The sequence below is a fragment of the Euphorbia lathyris genome, chromosome 2 (assembly GCF_963576675.1).
Source record: "Euphorbia lathyris chromosome 2, ddEupLath1.1, whole genome shotgun sequence".
In the NCBI taxonomy this organism is placed as follows: domain Eukaryota; kingdom Viridiplantae; phylum Streptophyta; class Magnoliopsida; order Malpighiales; family Euphorbiaceae; genus Euphorbia; species Euphorbia lathyris.
In genome coordinates, this window is record NC_088911.1 from 8,493,663 (window position 1) to 8,515,341 (window position 21,679).

The following is a 21,679-nucleotide window of genomic DNA, read 5'->3' on the forward strand; positions in this document are numbered from 1 at the left end:
CATGTATCGTACTATTTGTTTAGGCAATTGAACCACTTTCAACCTTGAACTATAGGTGGTCATATTTCTAATCTAAGCTCAGGGCCGGGCCTACCATTCCCGTAAGATGGAGAATGAAGAGGTTTTTACTTTCTGTTTCATTAATAGGGATCGATGGGATGAAGATGAGGATAGGCATGATATCGATATCCCCTCCGCAGGGTCAATTTGTAACCCTAATTGGGATGGATATAACAACATACTATTTTTTTATGTGGATCCAATATTTCCGAATACCGATTTCTTAAACAGATTACAGAGAGAACGTTTATAAAAATTTGTAAACGGAGATGAAAACGGAAAAGGAAATATTTGTGGATACCCGCCACATTGCCATTATAACAATAGGTGAACCAAACATAAACGCGGATAAGACATAATTAAAACGAAATAGAAAAAATAACTTATGAATTTATAAATTAAGACAAATAATAATATGATCTCAAAGCTAGCTAATTAAATATTAATTTAAATATGTATATAGTTTAATAAAATAAAAATTAGAAAGAAGTGAAACATTCATGATCAGAAGAATTGGAGTCATCAGATGGAGAATGATTGTGTCTACCTTCATAAGTAGTTATCACCATTCGACAATCTTCTGATAATCTTTCTACTCTTTTCTTTACTCGACAATTGCTATGTGTACACCGGTAATAACTTCTGCAAAACAAGTGTCATGTCATAATCGTGTTATGTTATCTATATATTTCATGTAATTCTATATACAATAATGGATAAAAAATGATAGTAGTATCAAACGAGTCGTATCAGTTAAATTGTTTCTGCAAATCGTATTGTTCCATAATTTTTTTTTATCATATCTAACTCTAGCCTATACTAAAATTTGACATAATTTACGATTTTATCGATCAAATTAGCTTTTTTTTTTTTAAGAAAATAACTGGCTCAATATATCAGGCTCCCCAGTCAATCCGGACAGAAAAACTAATGCAATTTGAGTAAGTTAAAGTGCATATAACTTTAACGTCCCGTTTATTTATCAGAAAATATTGTGCATGAAATATTTCTTGGGTTTTCAGTGTTTGTTTGCTTAGAAAAATAATTCAATGAAAAATTTTAGACTAGCCAATAGGAAAATTTGTAAAGAAATCAAGGAAAATATTTTACATAAAATATTTTCCTAAACTTTTGGAATCCTTCATCATTTCTTCTTACATTTTTGAAAATAATAGTCACTCACAATTTCTTCATGTTTTCCGGTATTGTAGCTGGACACCGGAAAATATTTATTTTCCAACACAATATTTTCCTTACTTAATATTTTTCAAAATATAATATTTTCTGAGTACAGTTGTGTTCACATGGACCCTGATGACTACGTAAATTTGGTCATTTACCGTTTGATTTAGGCTGATTAAAATCCCAGAGTGAGGATTTAAAACATCCTAAGGATTATATTTAATCAGTCTAAATCTAACGGTGAATGACCAAATTTACATGATCATCAGAGTCCATGTAAATGCAACTGTCTCGGTAAGTATATGAAGATCAATATATAAGTTATACTTTAAACAAGTTCGAGGATTTAATAGTGTTCAAAAAGTTAATAGATCACTTTAAAGTTTAGAGAGCTAATAAAACATCTTTAATATGCAAGTAGCCTCTTTAGGTGATTTTCTCAAAATTAAATCACTTAGATATATTAAAACCTCAAACTCTCAATTCAAAATCTCTAACTTAAATCATAAATCTCGAGTCCATTACTGTTTTTTAAAAGAGGATGTATTCGAATCTACAACCTTCCATCTTTAAAACTAGGGGTAAATTACCTATATGGTGTATAATATTCAATTTTGCATGGAAAACTGTACAACATTTTGGTGACCTCCTTGTATAACCGGTAATTATGATCGGTCAACGCACCACGTCAGCAATTTGACCACCATAAAAGTCATAATTACTGACATGGTGCGTTGATTTCACATTGACCGATCAACTTTTGACTTTTAAGTAGGTCAAATTGCTGATGTGGCGTGTTGACTTTACGTTGACCGGTCACATGTGTGCAAAATTAAAAATTATATACCAAATTGTGAAATATGACAAATGTTATATAACACGTATGTACTTTATCTTTAAAACTAGAAGTGTACCAACTGAACTACTACGCTCCTTTAAATCATAAATCATGTTTATTAGAATAAAACAATCCAAATCTAATATTTTCATATGGGGGACAGTGATCTTTAAATTAGGGTATTAATTATAACACTTGTTGTGGGGCTCTTTAAAAAAGCAATAATAATATATAGATTATACTGATTTTTCCCAAAATGGTTAAGAATTTGTTTGTTTGATTCTATAAATGGTTTCTAGGTAACAATTGAAGACAAATATGTAATGATTTTTCCAAAGAAAATTTCTTAATAATATGCTAAATAAGGCAACAACAAAATCATAACACTCATGATTATTTCGATTTTGGTGCATTAAAAGGTGTTTGTTTCAGCTTTTCGAAAGAGCATTTAGCATTTCACTCCAAACCGCATGAAATATAGCGTTTGGTTAGATTTATATAACCGCATCGCTTAACATTTTCTTTAAAAACTACAATATTTTGAGGCTTTTCACTAAAAGTTCCCTTTTGGAGTTTTTAATGAACAACTGTTTGTATTTATTTGTCAATGACATAACTATCCTTCTTATTTCCGCAAAATATGTTTCTTCTTTAACATTATTTCTACTTTTATAACATAATTACCGAAAGAACATAGTTTTGTTGCGTTCAATATATTTTTTATTTTTATTTTTTTAATTTAGATTATTTTTATTAATTTGTGTACTGTAAAACCTCTATAAATGCATATCGTTGGGACCGGAAAAAAATATTCATTAAGCGAGATTATTTATTTATCGATAAATGAATAAATTATTCATTTATCGATAAATTAATAAATTATTCATTTATCGATAAATATTCATTAGATATGTAATTATCTTGTTTAGGAAATATATTATTTGATTGATTTGTAATTATCACATTAGCATAATTACAAATCAATCAAATAATTATAAGCATAATTATAGGCACAATTATAGGTCTTGTTTTTTTTTGTAAATTCTTGGGTATTTATATTGATCAATATATATATTTTGTATATAATTTAATAATTATTACTTTATATTTTCATTGGGCCCTTAAGGATTTAAATATTTTTTATTACTTAATGCATTTAGCGAGGTTATTACTTTAGTCCATTGGCCCAAGTCGGGACCGGAAGAATTTATTATATAATCGAGGTTATTACTTTATCGAATATTCATTTATCGAGGTTTAACTGTAATATATTTTTTAATTAACATATCCATATTTGAGATTTTAAATACTAACATCAACAGTTCAATATAATTTTACCAAACACTAATAATTAATCAGTTAATAAGAAGCTGCTAACAACAACAACAAACATCTTACTGCAACCATAAACAGCTAACAGCAACAGCTGAACCAAACATGCCCTAAGCCATAAATTTTTCATTTCAATATATTAAGCTCTTAAGTTTTATTATTAGTTATATTAAACTCCTCATGACACTAGCTCTAGTATAAAACTCGGTTAACAAAACGTTATTTAGTAAATATAAATTTAATATGATTAAAAATAAAAAATAAAAATAACATCAAGGATTTAATGTGTTAAAATGAAAATCAGATGCTTAATCCACCAAAATTAGAATTATTAGGAACCCTAGTTTTTTTTTTCCTATAAATAATACAAAAGACCTTATAATTAGCCCTAATACATTTGCTACTATATATTTGGTTCAAAACTTCAACTCCTTCATGAAATTTTAAAAATTCTAAATAATTCCGTATTTTTACTCAATTGTATTCAATAACCTCGTATATTTATCTAATTGTATCCAATAATTTCAAAAGTTTCAAAAGTTTGTAATTATTTATCCATTTCACATTTTCTTTTGAGTATTTAGCGAGCATTTTGACACGTGGTGTAGCGTGTCTCCCACTTTCTGTATCCAACATATTCCATTAAGAAATGTAAGATAAAAGAATATGGGATCATTTGAAACGTTTGAAAATTTAAGGTGAAAGTTGAAATTTTGAATAATTACGAGGGTAACATGTGTATTAGACATAATAATTAAGTAGTATAAATTCCTCAATCAATAATTAAAAGAACTGACAAACTGTACTTAAATATTCTCATTAACTTTGAATAAAAACCATGCAATTATATTATATTATATATAGATTTATTATTATTATTATTCTCTGACTGCATGTAATTATAAGCTCATTCTTTTATGTAAAAAAGATGTTTTTTTTTTCTTTTTAAATAAAATGAAGAAGATAATTAGTGCCAAATGATGAAAAGCAAATTTAAAAAGAAATTAATTATAATAATAATATTTTTGCCTAAAATAATACAAAAGAACTAATAATTAAGTAGTGCAAATTCATCCATCAATAATTAGAAGAACTGACAAAATGTACTTAAATATTCTCATCTACTATCATAATTGATAACTTTGAACAAAAACCATGCAGTTAGACATATTATTTTTTTTTTATTAATTATTATCACTGTTAAAAAAAAACCGCTTAAGCACTCGAAATCGAAAACCACCACTTTGGCTTTTTTCGATTAGTTCTTTCGGCTTTTTTTTAGTTTCTATGCAATTTTTAGCTGTCTAGACCGTCTAAGGGACAATAAATAAAAATGTATTTTTTAACATTATTATATGGTTATTCGTGAATTATCTTTATTATTTTCAGATATTTTTGTTTAATTACGTTATCTACTTGTTTTCATGATATAGTTTAATACTTTTAGATTATTGTTTTATAGTTTTTGGTGAATTATTACTTGTGAATATTATATTTTATTTATTTGAGTTGTTTCGATAATATTATTGTTGAAATGCTAATATTTACACATTTTTAAAGTATATGTTACAAATCTACGTATTTTTCTATATTAAATAAATTTATAGTATTATTTTTAGATAATATAATACATATTTTAGTACTTTTTATATAACAATTTGTTGATTAACAAACAAAACAATATAAAAATGCAAATTTGATTAATCATCGACTAATCTCCAATTAATCCTTAAGGGCTTTGTCTGACTAGTACCTAGCATTTTTTACAAGCTTGATTATTATTATTATTAATATGTAATTATAAGCTGATTTTTTATGTACTTTTTTTTTTGTTTTTATAATAAAATGAAGAAAATGAGTAAATAAAAATACCTGGGATGAAGGCTATTTTTAACAACTTTTTGGCCATATTTTCTCCACTTGTAACCATCATCAAGAACATCTACATCACTTCTTGTTTGAAAACAGAATCTTGGTTCTCTTAACTTTCTTCTGATTTTCACCTTGTTCTTCTCTGAGCTAGATGAATTTCTCCACCTTCCAAGAAAATATAAAACAGAATCTCAATATTCCTTAATAATTAGATATATATGTATGACACGACAATACGATTTATGTCCGACACAGACAATACGATTTTCAAAAATATATAATCCGCCACTTAAAAGTACACGTTTGATACGATTATCATATCATATATAATTATGTAAAAATAAATCGCATAGCACAAATTTGACACAATAGCCCGAGTTGTCACTTCTAGACCGGGTTTTCAATTTCCGACACGATAACACAATTTTACATGAACAATACTTTTGACACAATATTATATATAATAATGTGCAACATAATAACCCGTTTCTTCAATCTCTAACACAAATATAATAATACGGTTTACATAGACAATTCGGTTGGTATACTTATCGTTTTTATTGTATTTATATCATTTATAATTATATGGAATATATAAATCACGTGATAATTAATATAATACTATTATGATATAATAATTTGTTTTGTTATATTTATATTATATATAATTATCTAAAATATATAAATCACATAACAACGATTATGAGAATAACCCGTATCTCGGCATCGAAATGACTTTTTTTATAGAGCACTTATTTTTCTTGCATATGATGAAAAGAGAGAGAAAGAGTATTTCTGAATAGATTCCATTTTCCTCTTACACATGTGGGTGCAGATCTCCTTAGATTTTGTTGAAACCTATCTTGGATTTTGTTGTGTGCTGTGCTGTGCATGTTTTTTTAAGGAAAAATACTTTGATTTTCGTATTAAAATCATGTCGTATCAGTTGAACTGTATCTGTAAATCGTGTTATCGTAACCAGAAAGAAATGAAAAAGAAAAAGAGAAAGAAAATAGCCTACCAAGAATTGTTGGTGGCATCGTTAGCACTAGCACTGCAGTTTTCTTCATCATTATTAGCAGTAGTAGCAGTAGCCTTTGGATCCATTGTTCCTACCTGAATAATTCATTTCCATATCAACAATAAAATACATTAGATTTGGCAACAAAATCCGAGTAGAAAAACTTCTATCATATACTTCTGGAGCAATACACCCGAATATGAATGTGCTCATTGATTAGTCGGGTCCGGTGCTATATTGCACATTTTCAGTAGCTTTTTTCGTTTCATTTTGTATTCCTATCTGTATCCGTTTCCTTGTCTGTATAGACTCTATGTTATAGAAATATTAATAAAGATATCCATTTCCATATCCGCACAACAATAGGTCAGGTGTATTATTCCAAGAGTATGGTAGAATTTCTCCCTCACCGTAATGGGGAGCTGGAGTAGACTCTATGTTATAGATATATTAGTAACAATGTCCGTGAAACAATAGGTCGGGTGTGTTGCTCCGAGAGTATGGTAGAATTTCTCCCCAACCATATATGGAAGATGGGGAGCTGGAGTAGAATCTATATTATAGAAATATTAATAACAGTATCCGTTTTCATATCTGTGCAACAATAGGTCAGTGTGTTGCTCTCGAAGTATGGTAGAATTTCTCCCCGACCACTCTGGAGGATGGGGAGCTGGAGTAGACTCTATGTTATAGATATATTTATTAATAAAAGTATCCATGAAACAATATGTCGGGTGTGTTGCTCCGAGAGTATAGTAGAATTTCTCCCGGACCATCTTTAGAGAATGGGGAGCTAGAGCAGACTCTATATTATAAAAATATTAATAAAGGTATCTATTTCCATATCCGCGCAACAACAAGTCGGATGTATTGCTCTAGAAGTATGGTAGAATTTCTCCCTGGCCGTCTCTGCAGGATCCGGAGCTGGAGCAGACTCTATGTTATAGATATATTAATAACAATATCCGTGAAACAATAGGTCGGGTGTGTTGCTCCAGGTTCTGCTCCGAACATCTCTGGAGGATGAGGAGCTGGAGTAGACTATATATTATAGAAATATTAATAACGGTATCCATTTCCATATCCGTGCAACAACAGTGTACTGCTCCAGAAATATAGTAGAATTTCTCCCCGACCATCTCTGCAGGACGGGAAGCTAGACATAGGTCGGGAGTAAGTATGGTAGAATTTTTCACCGGACATTTGTGGAGGATGGGGGGCTGGAATAGACTCTATGGTATAGCTATATCCATTTCCATATCCGTACATCAATAGATCGGATGTATTACTCCAAGAGTACAGTAGAATTTCTCCCCGACCATCTCTAAAGGACGGGGAGCTGGAGTGTAATTGCAGCAGCTATTGATCCAGTATTGATATATGAGTATTCAAACAATACTTTTTCCATATTTCTCAAAAACAAATTAAAAAAACGTTTTCCAACGATCAGTAGATGCTCAATTCCCCTTGATTGCAGCACTCACAGTAGATCTATAGGCAGCCTCGAAAGTGGTTCCCGACAGTCGGACGGAGATGCAAAAGCCCCCTATCCCCCTCCCCCTCCTCCCTCCTCCCTCCGCCCCCGCCCTTAAACCGGACATGAAATAAGAAAAAAGTTTAAGCTGATAATTAAAACACAACAAACATAATTTCCCTACCTGATCCCCGCTGGCCGGAGTCGAAAACCCGGCCATATGAACATTAGTAGCAGCCTGAGAATTAGACGTACTATGCGGTGCTAAGAAGCTCAAAACATGATTTTCTTCACCGAATTGAACAAAACCCATCTCATGGATTGTTTGTGGTGTGGTGAAAGAAACTTGTAACTCGTAATTCGTAACTTCTCTTCCTTCCATGTGTTTTTTTTTTTGGACAATCCAAACAAACCCTTAGATTGCAGAGAAAAGAATGTTTTTTTGGGGGAAATTAGTATAGGTTTTTTCTCATGTTTCTTAGGATTTGTTTGGGGAAAGAAAAGAAAAGATGACTTTGAGAGAAGTTATCTTTTTCTCTCTAATTTCAACAAAACAAGGAGAGTTGAGTAATGAAGAGGAGAATATTTGGTTGCGTACTTGAGAATAAGGACAGAATTTTTACTAATAATTACTGTTCTTTATACTTCTGCTTTTTTTTTATTATTTTATTTTCCTTAACTTTATCCACATCTAATTTAAATAATCAATTTGCTAATATTGTTTTTTTGGAAAGTATAAATTTACTGAAGTGGTAAAATTTTATATTTAACGTTTTCGAATAATCATATATTTAATGAAAAACTTGAATAAACTGATTTGACGGTCACATTCTAAATAAACACTAGTTTTTGGTCCGTGCGATGCACGGATTCATCTTAATATATAAATATTAATAAAAATACAATCTAATAAGGGTAATTAATTTATTAGTCCCTATATTTTGACAAAACACATTGTTTAGTTCCTATATTTTCAAAAACACACGGTAAAGTCCCTAACATTTTTCTTGGTGAACTGTTTAGTCCCTAACGTTTTTCTCGGTGAACTGTTTAGTCCATGCCGTTAAACTCTCATGAAGATTCTGTTCGTCAATTTAAATTTGCGTTCTTCTTTTCCTTTATTTTCCTTTCCTTTAAACTCTAATGTATCTGAAATCAACTTTGAGTATTCTTCTTCTTGATTTTCTTCTTAATCGTTCAAATTCGTAAGCACTGGATCTGTTCTTTTTCTTGTTTTCTATACAAATATCTTCTTCTTCTAAATTGGATTTTCTCTTCTAAAGTTTGAAGGTAAATAGTAAAGGGTAATTTAGTCATTTCCGAAGTCATAAACGGTAAAAAAATCTAACAAACAGACGGAAGGACTAAACAGTTCACTGAGAAAAAGGTTAGGGACCTTACCATGTGTTTTTAAAAATACAGGAACTAAACAATGTGTTTTGTTAAAATATAGGGACTAATAAATTAATTACCCATCTAATAATTACAATTAATGACATAAATGTGTTATATAAATTAAATATTATTATTTGATTTTCACATTTACTTTAAATAATATTTTTATAGATAAATATAATAATAAAATAAAAACTAATATATTATATATTATATTATATTTTTTTTCAGTAAAAAAGGAGGAAGTGACACCTCAGTTCCATCGTTACTGTTTTATATTATATATAGATTTTAGATAGAAATGATGTTTGAAAGGTATTGTGTGATAATTAAATAACAGATCAAATATAATGTGTTAAAAAGAAGGGCGTTTGGTATTCTATTGGGACAGGGATAAGGATAAAAGTTGGGTTAGAGATAAAGATAAATGGTTGGGATAACGATAAAAATATGATAGTCGAGAATTATTATTCAATGTTTGGTATGTGGGATATGGATAAGGATAAAATAATACATTTTACTATTTTAACCTTATTTAAACTACATAACCTTAATTTGAGGGATAAGATGGACTTTTCCATCCTATTAAAATCGCAGGAGCTTATTCCACCTCCTTGTACCACCTAATTGAATTTGGAAATATTGGAGGTAAATTTTTTTCTATTTAATATTTGATATGTTAGGAGTAAATGTGATATCCTAAAAATGATATCTATACTATATATAATTACGGAAGCAGAGAGAAATGAGAAGAACTGTTTTAGAGGTCTTTTTGATGAGTTGTCAACGTAGTAAAAAATCAGATAAAAAATATTTAATTAAATAAAAATAAATATTTAATTAATTAAAAATAAATATTTAATTAATTAAAAATAACAAATTTATATTAAATAATTACTAGCCTATTAATTAAAATAATAAAAGAAAACAAGAGTTACGGGAAGATGAAAAAACACAAAGCAAAGGAAATCCAAAAGTCACAAATAAACTTCTATATAAAGCATCATAGATAGTATTCCACCATTATATTCATTGGTCACGATAGATAGTATTATATTTATGAAGGTAAATATTCGATTTTTTTCATATATTGTAGTTATTTTGTTCTCAATTATGTTGTTGTTTTATTTTTATTAAACAATAGTTGTTATAGTTTCATCTTTCAGATTCATTTCTGTTGTTACCCATGTTCTATACCTCTCGCTATCTTATCCATGTTTTCTTTTTTATTTGTGTTTTTTTTCCAAACTGATAGCTTCAATTGAAGAAATCCGACAGAAATAGAAGATGCATGAACAACTAAAACCGGAAAACACAAAAGTGTTAAAAATTACAAGAAATTCTTATGTTTCTCAAGGTAATTATTCGATTTTTTTTCATATGTTGTAGTTATTTTTGTTCTCAATTGTGTTGTTGTTTTCTTTTTATTAAACAATAGTTGTTATAGTTTCATTTTTCAGAGATGAAATTCCATTTCTGTCGTTACCCAAGTTCCATACCTCTCGCTACCTTATCCATGTTTTCTTTTTTATTTGTCTTTTTTTTCAAAATGACTAAAATAAAGATTTTGTAAATTTGTATTCTTTTTTAGTATATGTTGCTAGGTGTTATCGTTTCGATTGCTAACTCTTAACTAAAATTTAGATTTTCGGCTTTATATGAACTCAATTTTTGGCTTTTTCAATTGTGCTGTTGTTTTATTTTTATTAAACAATTCTTGTTATAGTTTCATCTTTTAGAGATGAAATTTCATTTCTGTCGTTATCCAGATTCCATACCTCTCTCTACCTTATCCATGTTTTCTTTTTTATTTATTTATTTTTCAAAATGACTAAAATAAAGATTTTGTATATTTGCATTCTTTTTTAGTATATGTTCCTAGATGTTATCGTTTTGATTGTTAACTCTAACTAAAATTTAGATTTTCGGCTTTTTATGAACTCAATTTTTAGTTTTAATTGAAGTTAGATTAATTTTTCTAATTCGGAACATGTTGAAATCCACTCATTTTTTTAGTTTGAGTTTAGCTAATTGATATGGATTGTATTTTTTTTTTTTTTATGCATTTTGGTACAAATAAATATAAAGTTTCACACGATAGTTGTTCATTGAAGTTTGAGACATATTAAATAAAATATTAAAGAGATATTGGAATATTATACTTACAATGAAGTTTATTTCAATATAAATTATGTTATATTATTTATTATTATTATTATTATTATTATCAAGAAGTTATTTTTTCCCAATTTTCTAGACAAGGAGATTGTAAGCGTCTAATACGCTTGATAAGATGTTTATGCTTGAAGAATGTGGATTATGCTAGATACGAATTCAAAATCAAGATAAATAAAAATAAATTTTGATGCTCAAAATCCTAAAAGTGTACATTAATTATGGATATTGAGATAATTGCTTTTGCAACATTGGCTTATATAATTTAACTATTATATTATGGTTCGTACAAAATTGTTAGTATTTCAAGAGTTTTTAACAGATGAAAATGAAATATGATCATAGGACAAAAATATTGAAAGATATTAATTAAGAAAATATTATTATTTGAATCTCTTCAAATTCTCAAATGTTGAGCATAATGATTCTAATTAATATAATTAATTTCACATATTAATTATAAAATGTTTTTTTTGTACTGAGTGGTTACAATTGCGATTTAATTCTATTTAACTAAAATTAATTTATGGACTTAATACTTTATTAAGAAAAAATAAAATATTTAATTAATGGGCAAAAAATATTTTCACTCTCCTCTTTATACACTTATGTCTCGACATTCTCTCTTATTTTTTTTTAAAAAAAAAACCGAGAGAAAAATGGTTCTCTCCTAATTATCTTTTTCGTCCCTTCATTTTTTTTCAATTCTTTTGTTTGTTTTTCTTACTTACAACATTCAAGAATATATAATTATTAAAAAATATTAATGAAGTCAAATAAGTGATATCTGCGAGTATGGCTGATATTCTTTATAGTGAAAGAATGAAGAACAAATTGATCGAATGTCTTGATGAAATATTTTCGAGATGAAAATAGGAGAAATCATTATCTTAAACTGATTCAATTAGATATATTGGGTTATTGTAGCATAATGAATAATTGAATTCGAATACTTGGTAATCATGAAATTCCATCAACCAAAATAATTATCATCAAGATGAATTTGTGACTAATTCTTACGAATTTTATTTTTTTATATGTAACATATTGAATTGATAAAGTTTCTTCATATACAACATTAGAAAAGTATTGATTGTAATAGTTTATAGAATAATATATTGATGTTGCTTCCATTTTAACATAGATTGTAATTCTTTTGTATCGTAGATATAATATTTAATTTTAATTGTAGTTTAATTCAATTTTTGTTTAACCTATATTGTAATTCTTTTGTATCGTAAATATAATATTTAATTTTAATTATAGTTTAATTCAATTTTTTGTTTTTTATATATTCTAATATATTTCTTAATTAATCTTCTATTTTATTATTATTACAGAATATTTTAAATATGAAAATGTATTAAAATTCCTAAAAAGTACAAATCATTGAATTTTGTAAAAATAAATAAATCATTCATCTTTAGTTAAAATTCTATAAAAAAAAGTAGTCAATTATTTTTAAAATTAATTTAATTTGAATTATCATTAAAAATATATATATTAATTTCAAATATACAAAATATAAATTTTTTTATAACATGATATAAAATTATTTAAAAGTAAATATGTCAATTTATTTATTTATCTAAATTATATAAAAGTTTCATATCCCGTGCATCACACGAGTTTTCGACTAGTTTAAAATAATACTTGATATATATTTTTTTCAAATTTAAATTTCTATGTAAATTTCCCTAGTGGAGATAGATTAAAGAGAACAGCCCAATTAAATTAACTAATTCACATAACTAATTAATGATCTACTGATATACTTAGTTAATAAAAAAAAAAATCAATTAATCTAGTAACCATTTCGCAATGCATTTCCGAGTTCAAGACGACATTACTCAAACTCAATCTAGTAACCATTTCACAATGCATCTCCTTCCTCTCGTTTTCTAATTTTGAGTTTCCTTTCCATTGCATGCCATGGTCGATGGGTAGAGGGTTAGGGATTTGAGATTTTTTTTTTTTGGTAAAATTGACACACGAAATTGTTCTGATTGATTATTTTGATGTGTTTTGTGTGATAATTACATGCTAGTATAAGATAAATTTAGATCTTTAACTTTGCAGATGAATTGTCCAATAAGAAATTTTTTTTTTTTGAGAAAAATATAGAAATAAATTGTGGTTTGATCGTTTATAAAGAAGTCTGCAGGATTTAAAAGTGTGCAAACAGAAATTTTATTCTTTGTGTACTTTACAAATTCAGTCATTTTGTCGAAAATTATTGTCGTGACTGTTTATTTTAAATGGAGCGACTTGGATCAATTAAAAAGACCGACTTTACAAAATTTTCAAAATACAAGATCCGACTTTACAAATTAACTAAATCACAATATTATTTAATTGAAAAATTGATTCACATAACCTTTAAATGCAAATTTCATAAAACATATAATTTTTATTTGCAAACTTTTAAATTATAAAAATTGTTTTTATAAATCGACCAAATTACAAAGTTTATTTTTATAATTTTCCTATTTTTTTTATTAGATTTAGGGTTTAATTCTTCACAATCAAAATTTGGTTCTCTTTATAGAATTTAACCTAACCTAAAAAAATATAGGGTCAATCGCATTAAGGGTCACTAAAATTTGGGACCAATTTGAAAACGCATCACTCTATTTTTGTTTCAATAAAACCATATAACTTTATATTTTTTATCAATAAAGTCACTATTCAAACGAATTAAAACAGAAAAATCACGTTGAAAATAACTATGATTCGTATAACATGACATCCACGAGTATATGCCACGTGACAAGTAAGAAAATGAATAATGTATTTTTTTTACTACCCTATGATAATTTCAAACAGTTGAATTAAATAAATGATAAATATATAAAAAAAGTTATTTTCACTTGGACTACCAAGCTATATATATAAAACTTAATCATTTTTAGTGACTATTATAATATATTTTTTTCAAACAAAATAATTTTATTAAAATAAATTAAAAATTTCAATAACTTTATTAAAATAAAATGAATTTCAGTCAATTTTTTCAACCTCATTAAATAGTTTGCAATGTGAACATTAGTATAAGTGGTTAAAATTTAGATGATGCAAATCCTATTTCACCGGAGATGATAAAGGCGAAGAAATACGTCAGCCCCATTATAAAAGTATAACCCTTTTAGGTCGTTTCTCTACTATTTATCTCAAAATTAATTAAATATGAACCTAATAATGAAATAAAAATGTCATGTACAAATAGATAAGCTTTAAATCATATAATAATAACAATAATAAAATAATAATAATATCATTTCAGTATTTCCAGAGAAATGATAGACTTGAGGTTTTGTGTTAAATAAAGGTCCGTTTGGTTCAACTGTTAGCTATTGGCTGTTGCGGTTGCTGTTAGCTGTTTACGATTGCAGTAAACTGTTTGATATTGCTGTTAGTTGTTTGTTATTAGCTGTTTAATTATTAGTGTTTGATAAAATTAGATTGAACTGTTGCTGTTAGTATTTAAAATATCTAATATAGACATGTTTTAAATTAATCAATAAATAAATTATAAAATAAGAAGGATAATTTTATCAATAATTAATTAATATAAACAGTTGTTCATGAAAAGCTATAAAAAGAAGTTTTTCATAAAAACCTCCAAAACGCTGCAGTATCTTAAGAAACTGCTAAACGTTGCGGTTATATAAACCTAACCAAACGCTATATTTCCCGCGGTTTGGAGTGAAACGCTCATCCGAAAAGCTGAAACAAACACCCTCTAATTCAGCAACTAAGATCATATGCTAAAATATTTTTGATTAATTATGTTAATGAGTTTATTTTGGTTTTAATTGATTATGCTAATATTGTAAATTAATCATTTGTTTGTTCATTTGCAAATTCTATTTTTCATTGAAATATTTTATTATATTAAGGGGGTGTTTGTTTCCTCTTTTCGGAGCAGTATTTAGCATTTTACGCCAAACCGTAAAAAATATAATATTTGGTTAAGTTTAAAAAAACAACAGTTTTTAGTTTTTTTTATGAAAACAACTGACTTTCAGAGCTTTTCACGGTATTTTTTTTGAAGCTTTTCATGAACAGTTGTTTGTAGTTATTTGCTATTGACGAAATAATCATTCTTATTTACAAAATATACTTCTTCTTTAACATTATTTCTATTTCTATAACATCATTGCCGAAATAACAAAGTTTTGTTGCGTTCAATAATATTTTATTTTAAATTATTTATTTATTTAGATTATTTTATTAATTTGTGTAATACATTTTTATTTTATAATTTATTTGTTAATTAATTTAAAACATACACATAATAGACATTTTACATACTAACCGCAACAGTTCAATATAATTTTATTGAAAACTAGTAATAATTAAACAGCTAATAACAAATAGTTTACTGCAACTGTAAACGGCTAACAACAACAACTAACCAGATCCTAAACCCGTTCATGCTTGAGTAAAACAAAATTAAAAATAGAAAATCAAAATGTGATTTAAGAATTTTAGTTTTTCGTTTTCTATGCTTAGTGGTAAGTATTCTTTTTCGTGTACAACACAAATATTATTTCTTTAAGGTAACAATTATAAGGATTTTCAATTTTGTATTATTATTCTAATATGTTTTTCTCACAATTAGGCACACTATTTTGCAATTTTTTTCTCCTACACTTTACAATACATTTTCTTGCTTATGAGTTGAAAGTTGACTTGACGGATCTCGGATTTAATAATTGGGGTGTTTGGAGGTGTTGTCTAGTAATTTATGAGTGCTTAATTGATATATTTTAGGCATTTTTGTACAAAAAAAAATTAAAGCTTTGTACATAGTTTCTGATAACTGAGTATTTGAATTTCGTACACGTGTCTAAACGTCTTGGTGAACTTCCTCGATATCAACATGTAAAACAGAATCGTAGGTCAGATGGTGCCGGAGTCCGACGAACTCGCTTTGATGCCTAAGTCCATTGGTGATTTAGAAAGGGTTGAAGAGTATGGACTAGTTGTAAGATAATAGTTATCCTACCATATCTTGCGACTATATCTATCAATATATAGGGTTTTTAGGTCGAGGCCTTTATTAACTAGAAATCCTTATGAGTTGAGGATTTCCGCGTCCCGTAAGGAATCTTTGTCATAGGAGGAATCCTTCGTCATGTGGAACTCTAGTGTTTCTTGAATGTTCCTTTGTTTTAAGGAGACTGAAGCTTCTAAGACCGTCCTTAGGCATGCTCCGTTGCACGTAACATGTTTGCCTAAAGGAGCGGCCCTAATGTCACGTGTGTGATATCGTTTTACATGATATCAGTTTCCATAGAGTTTTTGGCATTTTCTAGTGACCAGCAGGTGCTCAACCTTCTCTCTCCATCCCTTTGGATTAGTCCATGACTCTATATACAGTTTAAAAAAAATAATAAAAGAAAACAAATTATGCAAATAAAATGACAGAGTTTTAAATAAAGGTGTAACACATTCTAAAAGTTCCTTTAAACTGGAGAAGGATTGCATATATATAAGAAGTTATATAACTCCCTAATTAAGTAATATGAAATTTTTGACACAACCCTTCATGCTCAGAACTATCTGGAATGTGTGCAAATATCCATGGGTGAATGAACATTAAATATAACGTTATATGAAAGAACCATTTGATATAAAAACTTAAACTTTAGGTCAATTAGCTCCTTAACATGGTATCAGGCAGCTATTATAACTCTATTTATTAATTGAGTATCAAGAGATGGTAAAATCTGCATGTTTTATACATGCAATTTGTTGTAGTGACACTTTAAATTCAATGGGCATTTGCGTGTAGAAATATGTGAGAGATAATAATAAAAGTTTTTCTTAAGCTTTAATGATAAGTTTTTCTTAACATGAATGACACTCAGAAATTGTTTCATACATATATGTCCAAAACACATTGAAAGCGTTGTGCAACATACATATATTCAATAATAAATCATAGGAGTACAAGTGTGTATATTTATACAATCTTAAAGAGGAGTCTTAACTAGGTTAGGAATATAAGAGAGATTAAGATAACCACAAAACCTTAACCCTACAACCTATATATTGTATTCTATCATGGCTCTGCAAGTTAAGCAGTAGGTGGAACAAGAGTCAAGTTGTCCCGCAACTTTTGAAACCCTCCTCTCGGTGAGGCCTTAGTTAAGACATTAACAATCAGAATGGTCGAACAGACATAATGCATATAAAGTTCTGTTCGTGTAACTTAGTCCCGAATAAAATGAAAATTAATTTCCAAGTTCTTATTACAGTGGTCGAAAATGGGATTCATGATAAGATAAGCAGCACCGAGGTTGTCACACTATAAGATTGGAGAAGGGACATTAAAATCAATCTCAAAAAACATGTTTCAACCATAAAACCTCGGACGAAACAATAACCAATGCTTGATACTCATTCTCGATAGAGGAATGCCCAACTCCCATTTGCTTACGAAAAAACCAAGAACTGAGATTAGATCCAAGGTAAACCACAAATTGTGTCAACAATTTATTAAAATATAATGAATTGGCCCAATCTGCATTCAGATACCCCTGCAAGCTAAAGAGAGGTAGAGCCAACAATAAAATGAAGACCATAAGAAGAAGTACCCTTTAGGTAGCGGGGTATCAGCTTAATCGATCCCCCGTTAAACTGCGCATAAGCATTGACAAACTGAGAAACCTTATTCACATCAAAAGTAATATACATATATGTGATAGTAAGATATTGTAGACCATCAATGGTACTATGAAAAAAGAAGGGATCAGTAAACGGTTCACTAAGTCTATTAAGTAACTAGAATGTTGGGTTCATTGGGGTGGAAATTAGACTACACATACGAGTAATTCTTGAACATAATTTTCTTGATGTAAAATCATGCCCCTAGAATCATCATGAATTAGGGATGGCAACGGGTACTCTACCCGCGGGTACCCGGCACTACCCGACCCTAATGGGACTATCCGTACCCTGTATAAAAGGGTATGGGACGGATATGAGATCAAAATCATTACCCGTTAGGGTAATGGGACGGGTATGGGAAGACCCCCCAAGGTACCCGGTACCCGTTACCCGTCATAAATTTTTTATATATTAAAAATTATTATTGTGTTTTAGATGTAAGATGCGAGATCTGAATACTAAACTTTTGTTCTTTAACCATTAAGTGATACTACTAAACTATTTTATTTTTATTGATTAAGGTTCAATTTGTTCAATTTTTAAATCGATGATTTATTAAATTTATACTTTGTTAAATTTATAATATTTTTTATTTTATTTATTGATTCTTAACGGGTAAGGGTACCCGCGGGTACCCGCGAATTAAATGAGAAGGGTATGGGATGCAAAATATATACCCGTTAGGGTAATGGAAAGGGTACGGGTAATTAAAAAATAAAAGGGTAAGGGTTTGGGATTGGCACTACCCGCGGGTACCCTACCCGTTGCCATCCCTATCATGAATTGCTTACAACCCAAGAAAGTAGGACAGATCACCGAGTTTGTGTATCACAAACTATTTTTGTAATTCTCCGATCAAAACATTTAGTGAAAATGGAATTATTGCTGGTGACAACTAGATTGTCACGTCCGTGTCTAAATTTCTAAAATTTATATTTTGATATTAGTATATATTATAATTATTAGGTATATGATTTTTATTTGGTGCTATAGGAAAAGTTTGGGGTTCATTCGAGGGTTTTAAGTATAAATTAAAAGTTTAGAGTAATTTTTAAAAGATTATATAAAGATGGAGGACCAAACTGGATATTTACTAGATTTGGAATATATATCTGCGACAAAGGTGAAGAGGTGGGAGATGAGGATGATGGTTTATTTTTTTTTTTTCTTTTTCGTTTCTCTTTCTTTTTCTTTTATCTTCTTCGTCATTTTTATCGTTCTTGGACCGTTTCTCCACCATTTCTTTGATTTACGGAGATTTGAACGTTCGAATCATTTGAAATTGGAACCATAGCATCCTTATGTATAGATCTAAGTCCTAACCAAAGAGTTTTTGAATTTCGGAAGTGTTTGGAGGGAAACGTCTTAGACAGAATTTAGAGGCGAATTGAACGGGTGAATTTTCTTCAATTAGTGACTAAAGGTAAGTAACTATCAACTATATTTTGAGTTTTATGTATATTGATATATATAATCAAAGAATTGTCAGAAATTGATATTTCAGGGTTTATACGGGTATTTTGTAAAATTTGGATTTTTTACGATTTTGCTTTTTATTGTGAAATTACGGTTCAAATGAAGCTATTGATTATGCTTCTATGTGAATTTCAGATTTTACTTGATTATGTTGATTTAAGGCTTGATTTGGTTGATTTACATATATACATATATGTTTTTGGTTTCAATATATATCTATATTGAACAAAATGAATTTGATGATTTCTTACGAATTGTTTTTGGATTGAGAAATCTATTGCGGTTATTATTGTTATTATTTTGGGATTGAAGTCCAAATATGATTTTTATGATACAAATGGCTAATTGAAGCCAAATGATTTATGATTATGAAATAGTTTGCAATTTTATTGTGAAAGGAAATTTGAGCACGTTATGATTTAATGATTTTATATCCATCGAGAGTTATCCGGATTGGTGGTTTTATATATGAAGACCATGTTCAGTGAGGGACATAGCCTGTGTACACAGTCTTAAGACCTATTGGGTATGGCAGCGAAGTGTTGGGTAAGACCATATGGGATAGGCAATGTTAAGAGACGTCTCGATTATATATGTGGTTATGTATTGATACTTAAGGGGAGAAACTCGATGGTGGATTCAATGTTTTAAGTTCATTTGGATTATGTTTTCGGTTATGATTGATTTTGATATAAAGTTTTACGTTTGATTGAATACGAGTTGGTTTGATAAAACACTTATTTGATTACAAGTTGGTTTGAAAAAACATTTATTTGATTACGAATTAGTTTGATGAAACGTTTATTTATTTTGATTCGTTTTGAGAAGATACATATATATATAAAGTTATATGAACTTAAGTTTTGAGTATATTTTATAAGGTTTTGATTAAATCCCTTAATAAATGTATATATGTAGCTATGTTAAATAAAGTTGGTTTTTATAGCTGATAGTTTCTTACTGAGATTTTTATCTCACATTTTTAAATGTTTTAATGTTTTTAGGTGAGAAAGTACATGATAGAGAGAAGGTTACCGACCGATTAGGCAAAGATCGGAAGTTGTTGCTTATTGTTAGAATTATGGTTAGAACTTTGGTATTGCAATTGTAATATAATGATCTTTGGATAAATTGGAGACTTCTAAGTATTGATTATGATCTTTCTATTTCACGCCTGATGCCGATTGAGGTCGTTTAGGGTCGGGTGTGATATAGATCATTGACATAAATGAGATAACAGATTCGAATAGAACCATGATAGAAATAATATAACGAAACATCAAACTTAGATCTTCGAAAACCAAGTTTAAGTAGTGCGAAGCTAAGAGATTCATGCTAGATGCGAGGTGCAAGGTGCATCGAGCGACACATCTGAAACACATGATTCAAAAACTGTGGATTTATATGCATAAGTGGTTGTTCCATGTTTACCTTTTCAATGAAGGAACGCGTTAAAGACATTTAACTAGAAGATATGCCATTTGTAAGTTACAACAATTGATAAGATAATTTAAATGGTAGTAGGTTTAACCACAAGGTTGTAAGTATCAAACTAGTCCCAACCAAAGCATTGATGATACCCTTTAGCAACTAACTATGCTTTATACTGAAAAATTGAACCATCATGTTTCCTTTTGATTTTGAAAATCCATTGACATCCAAGGACATTTAGGGCATAACAAGGGGCGACTAAACACCATATACCCTTCAGTAATAAGGCATTGTATTATCCATTGCACGATGTTGATGGGAACACTTACGCTCAGGTGACCATTTGTATGCCACTTTATTAGTCAATATGCGAGGTTTTAACGACTTGGTCTTCGCTCGAGTGACCATTTTGTGACTTTGTTGTTACATAAGGCAATTATCAGGTTCGTTATGGAGCTATTTTAATGGTCTAAACTTGACCAAGTCAACTGCGCAAATGAGAGACTTAGTGATGGAAAAGACAATGGTGGGGGGCTAGATGTAATGGATGATGACATCAGTTCAATAGTGATAGTAAGATTTTTAGTGTAAGAAACACGTCAAAGAAGCCATTTTCTTGTATTGTAAGTGGTGGCCTAGGGAGTTGCATGGGTGGACGTGAATCATGCAAGAAGGGATGTAACCCATGCATGGATTGAAAAGGTGTCTCCAATGTGACAGTAGATGGCATGAAGTTGTGTACATT

The 21,679-nt window shown here is 28.9% G+C and overlaps 1 protein-coding gene across 1 annotated transcript; it reads right to left on the minus strand.

Moving 5' to 3' along the window:
• Positions 1 to 399: 399 nt before the first annotated feature.
• Positions 400 to 8,349, minus strand: LOC136220272 (probable WRKY transcription factor 12). The gene is made up of 4 exons (XM_066008075.1): positions 7,964 to 8,349; positions 6,306 to 6,400; positions 5,285 to 5,449; positions 400 to 702 (listed from the first exon to the last, which is right to left on the minus strand). The coding sequence occupies exons 1-4, from the start codon at positions 8,159 to 8,161 to the stop codon at positions 540 to 542; spliced, it is 621 nt and encodes a 206-aa protein (XP_065864147.1). The 5' UTR covers positions 8,162 to 8,349; the 3' UTR covers positions 400 to 539.
• Between the last annotated feature and the right edge of the window lie 13,330 nt (positions 8,350 to 21,679).

Excerpts from the sequence above, each read along its gene's own strand:
- LOC136220272 (XM_066008075.1), bottom strand. The coding sequence starts at position 8,161 with ATGGAAGGAAGAGAAGTTACGAATTACGAGTTACAAGTTTCTTTCACC. Across the intron at positions 5,450-6,305 it reads GATGCCACCAACAATTCTTG|GTGGAGAAATTCATCTAGCT; the intron begins GTAGGCTATTTT and ends TTTTCTTGGAAG. Across the intron at positions 703-5,284 it reads AAAAATAGCCTTCATCCCAG|AAGTTATTACCGGTGTACAC; the intron begins GTATTTTTATTT and ends CTTGTTTTGCAG.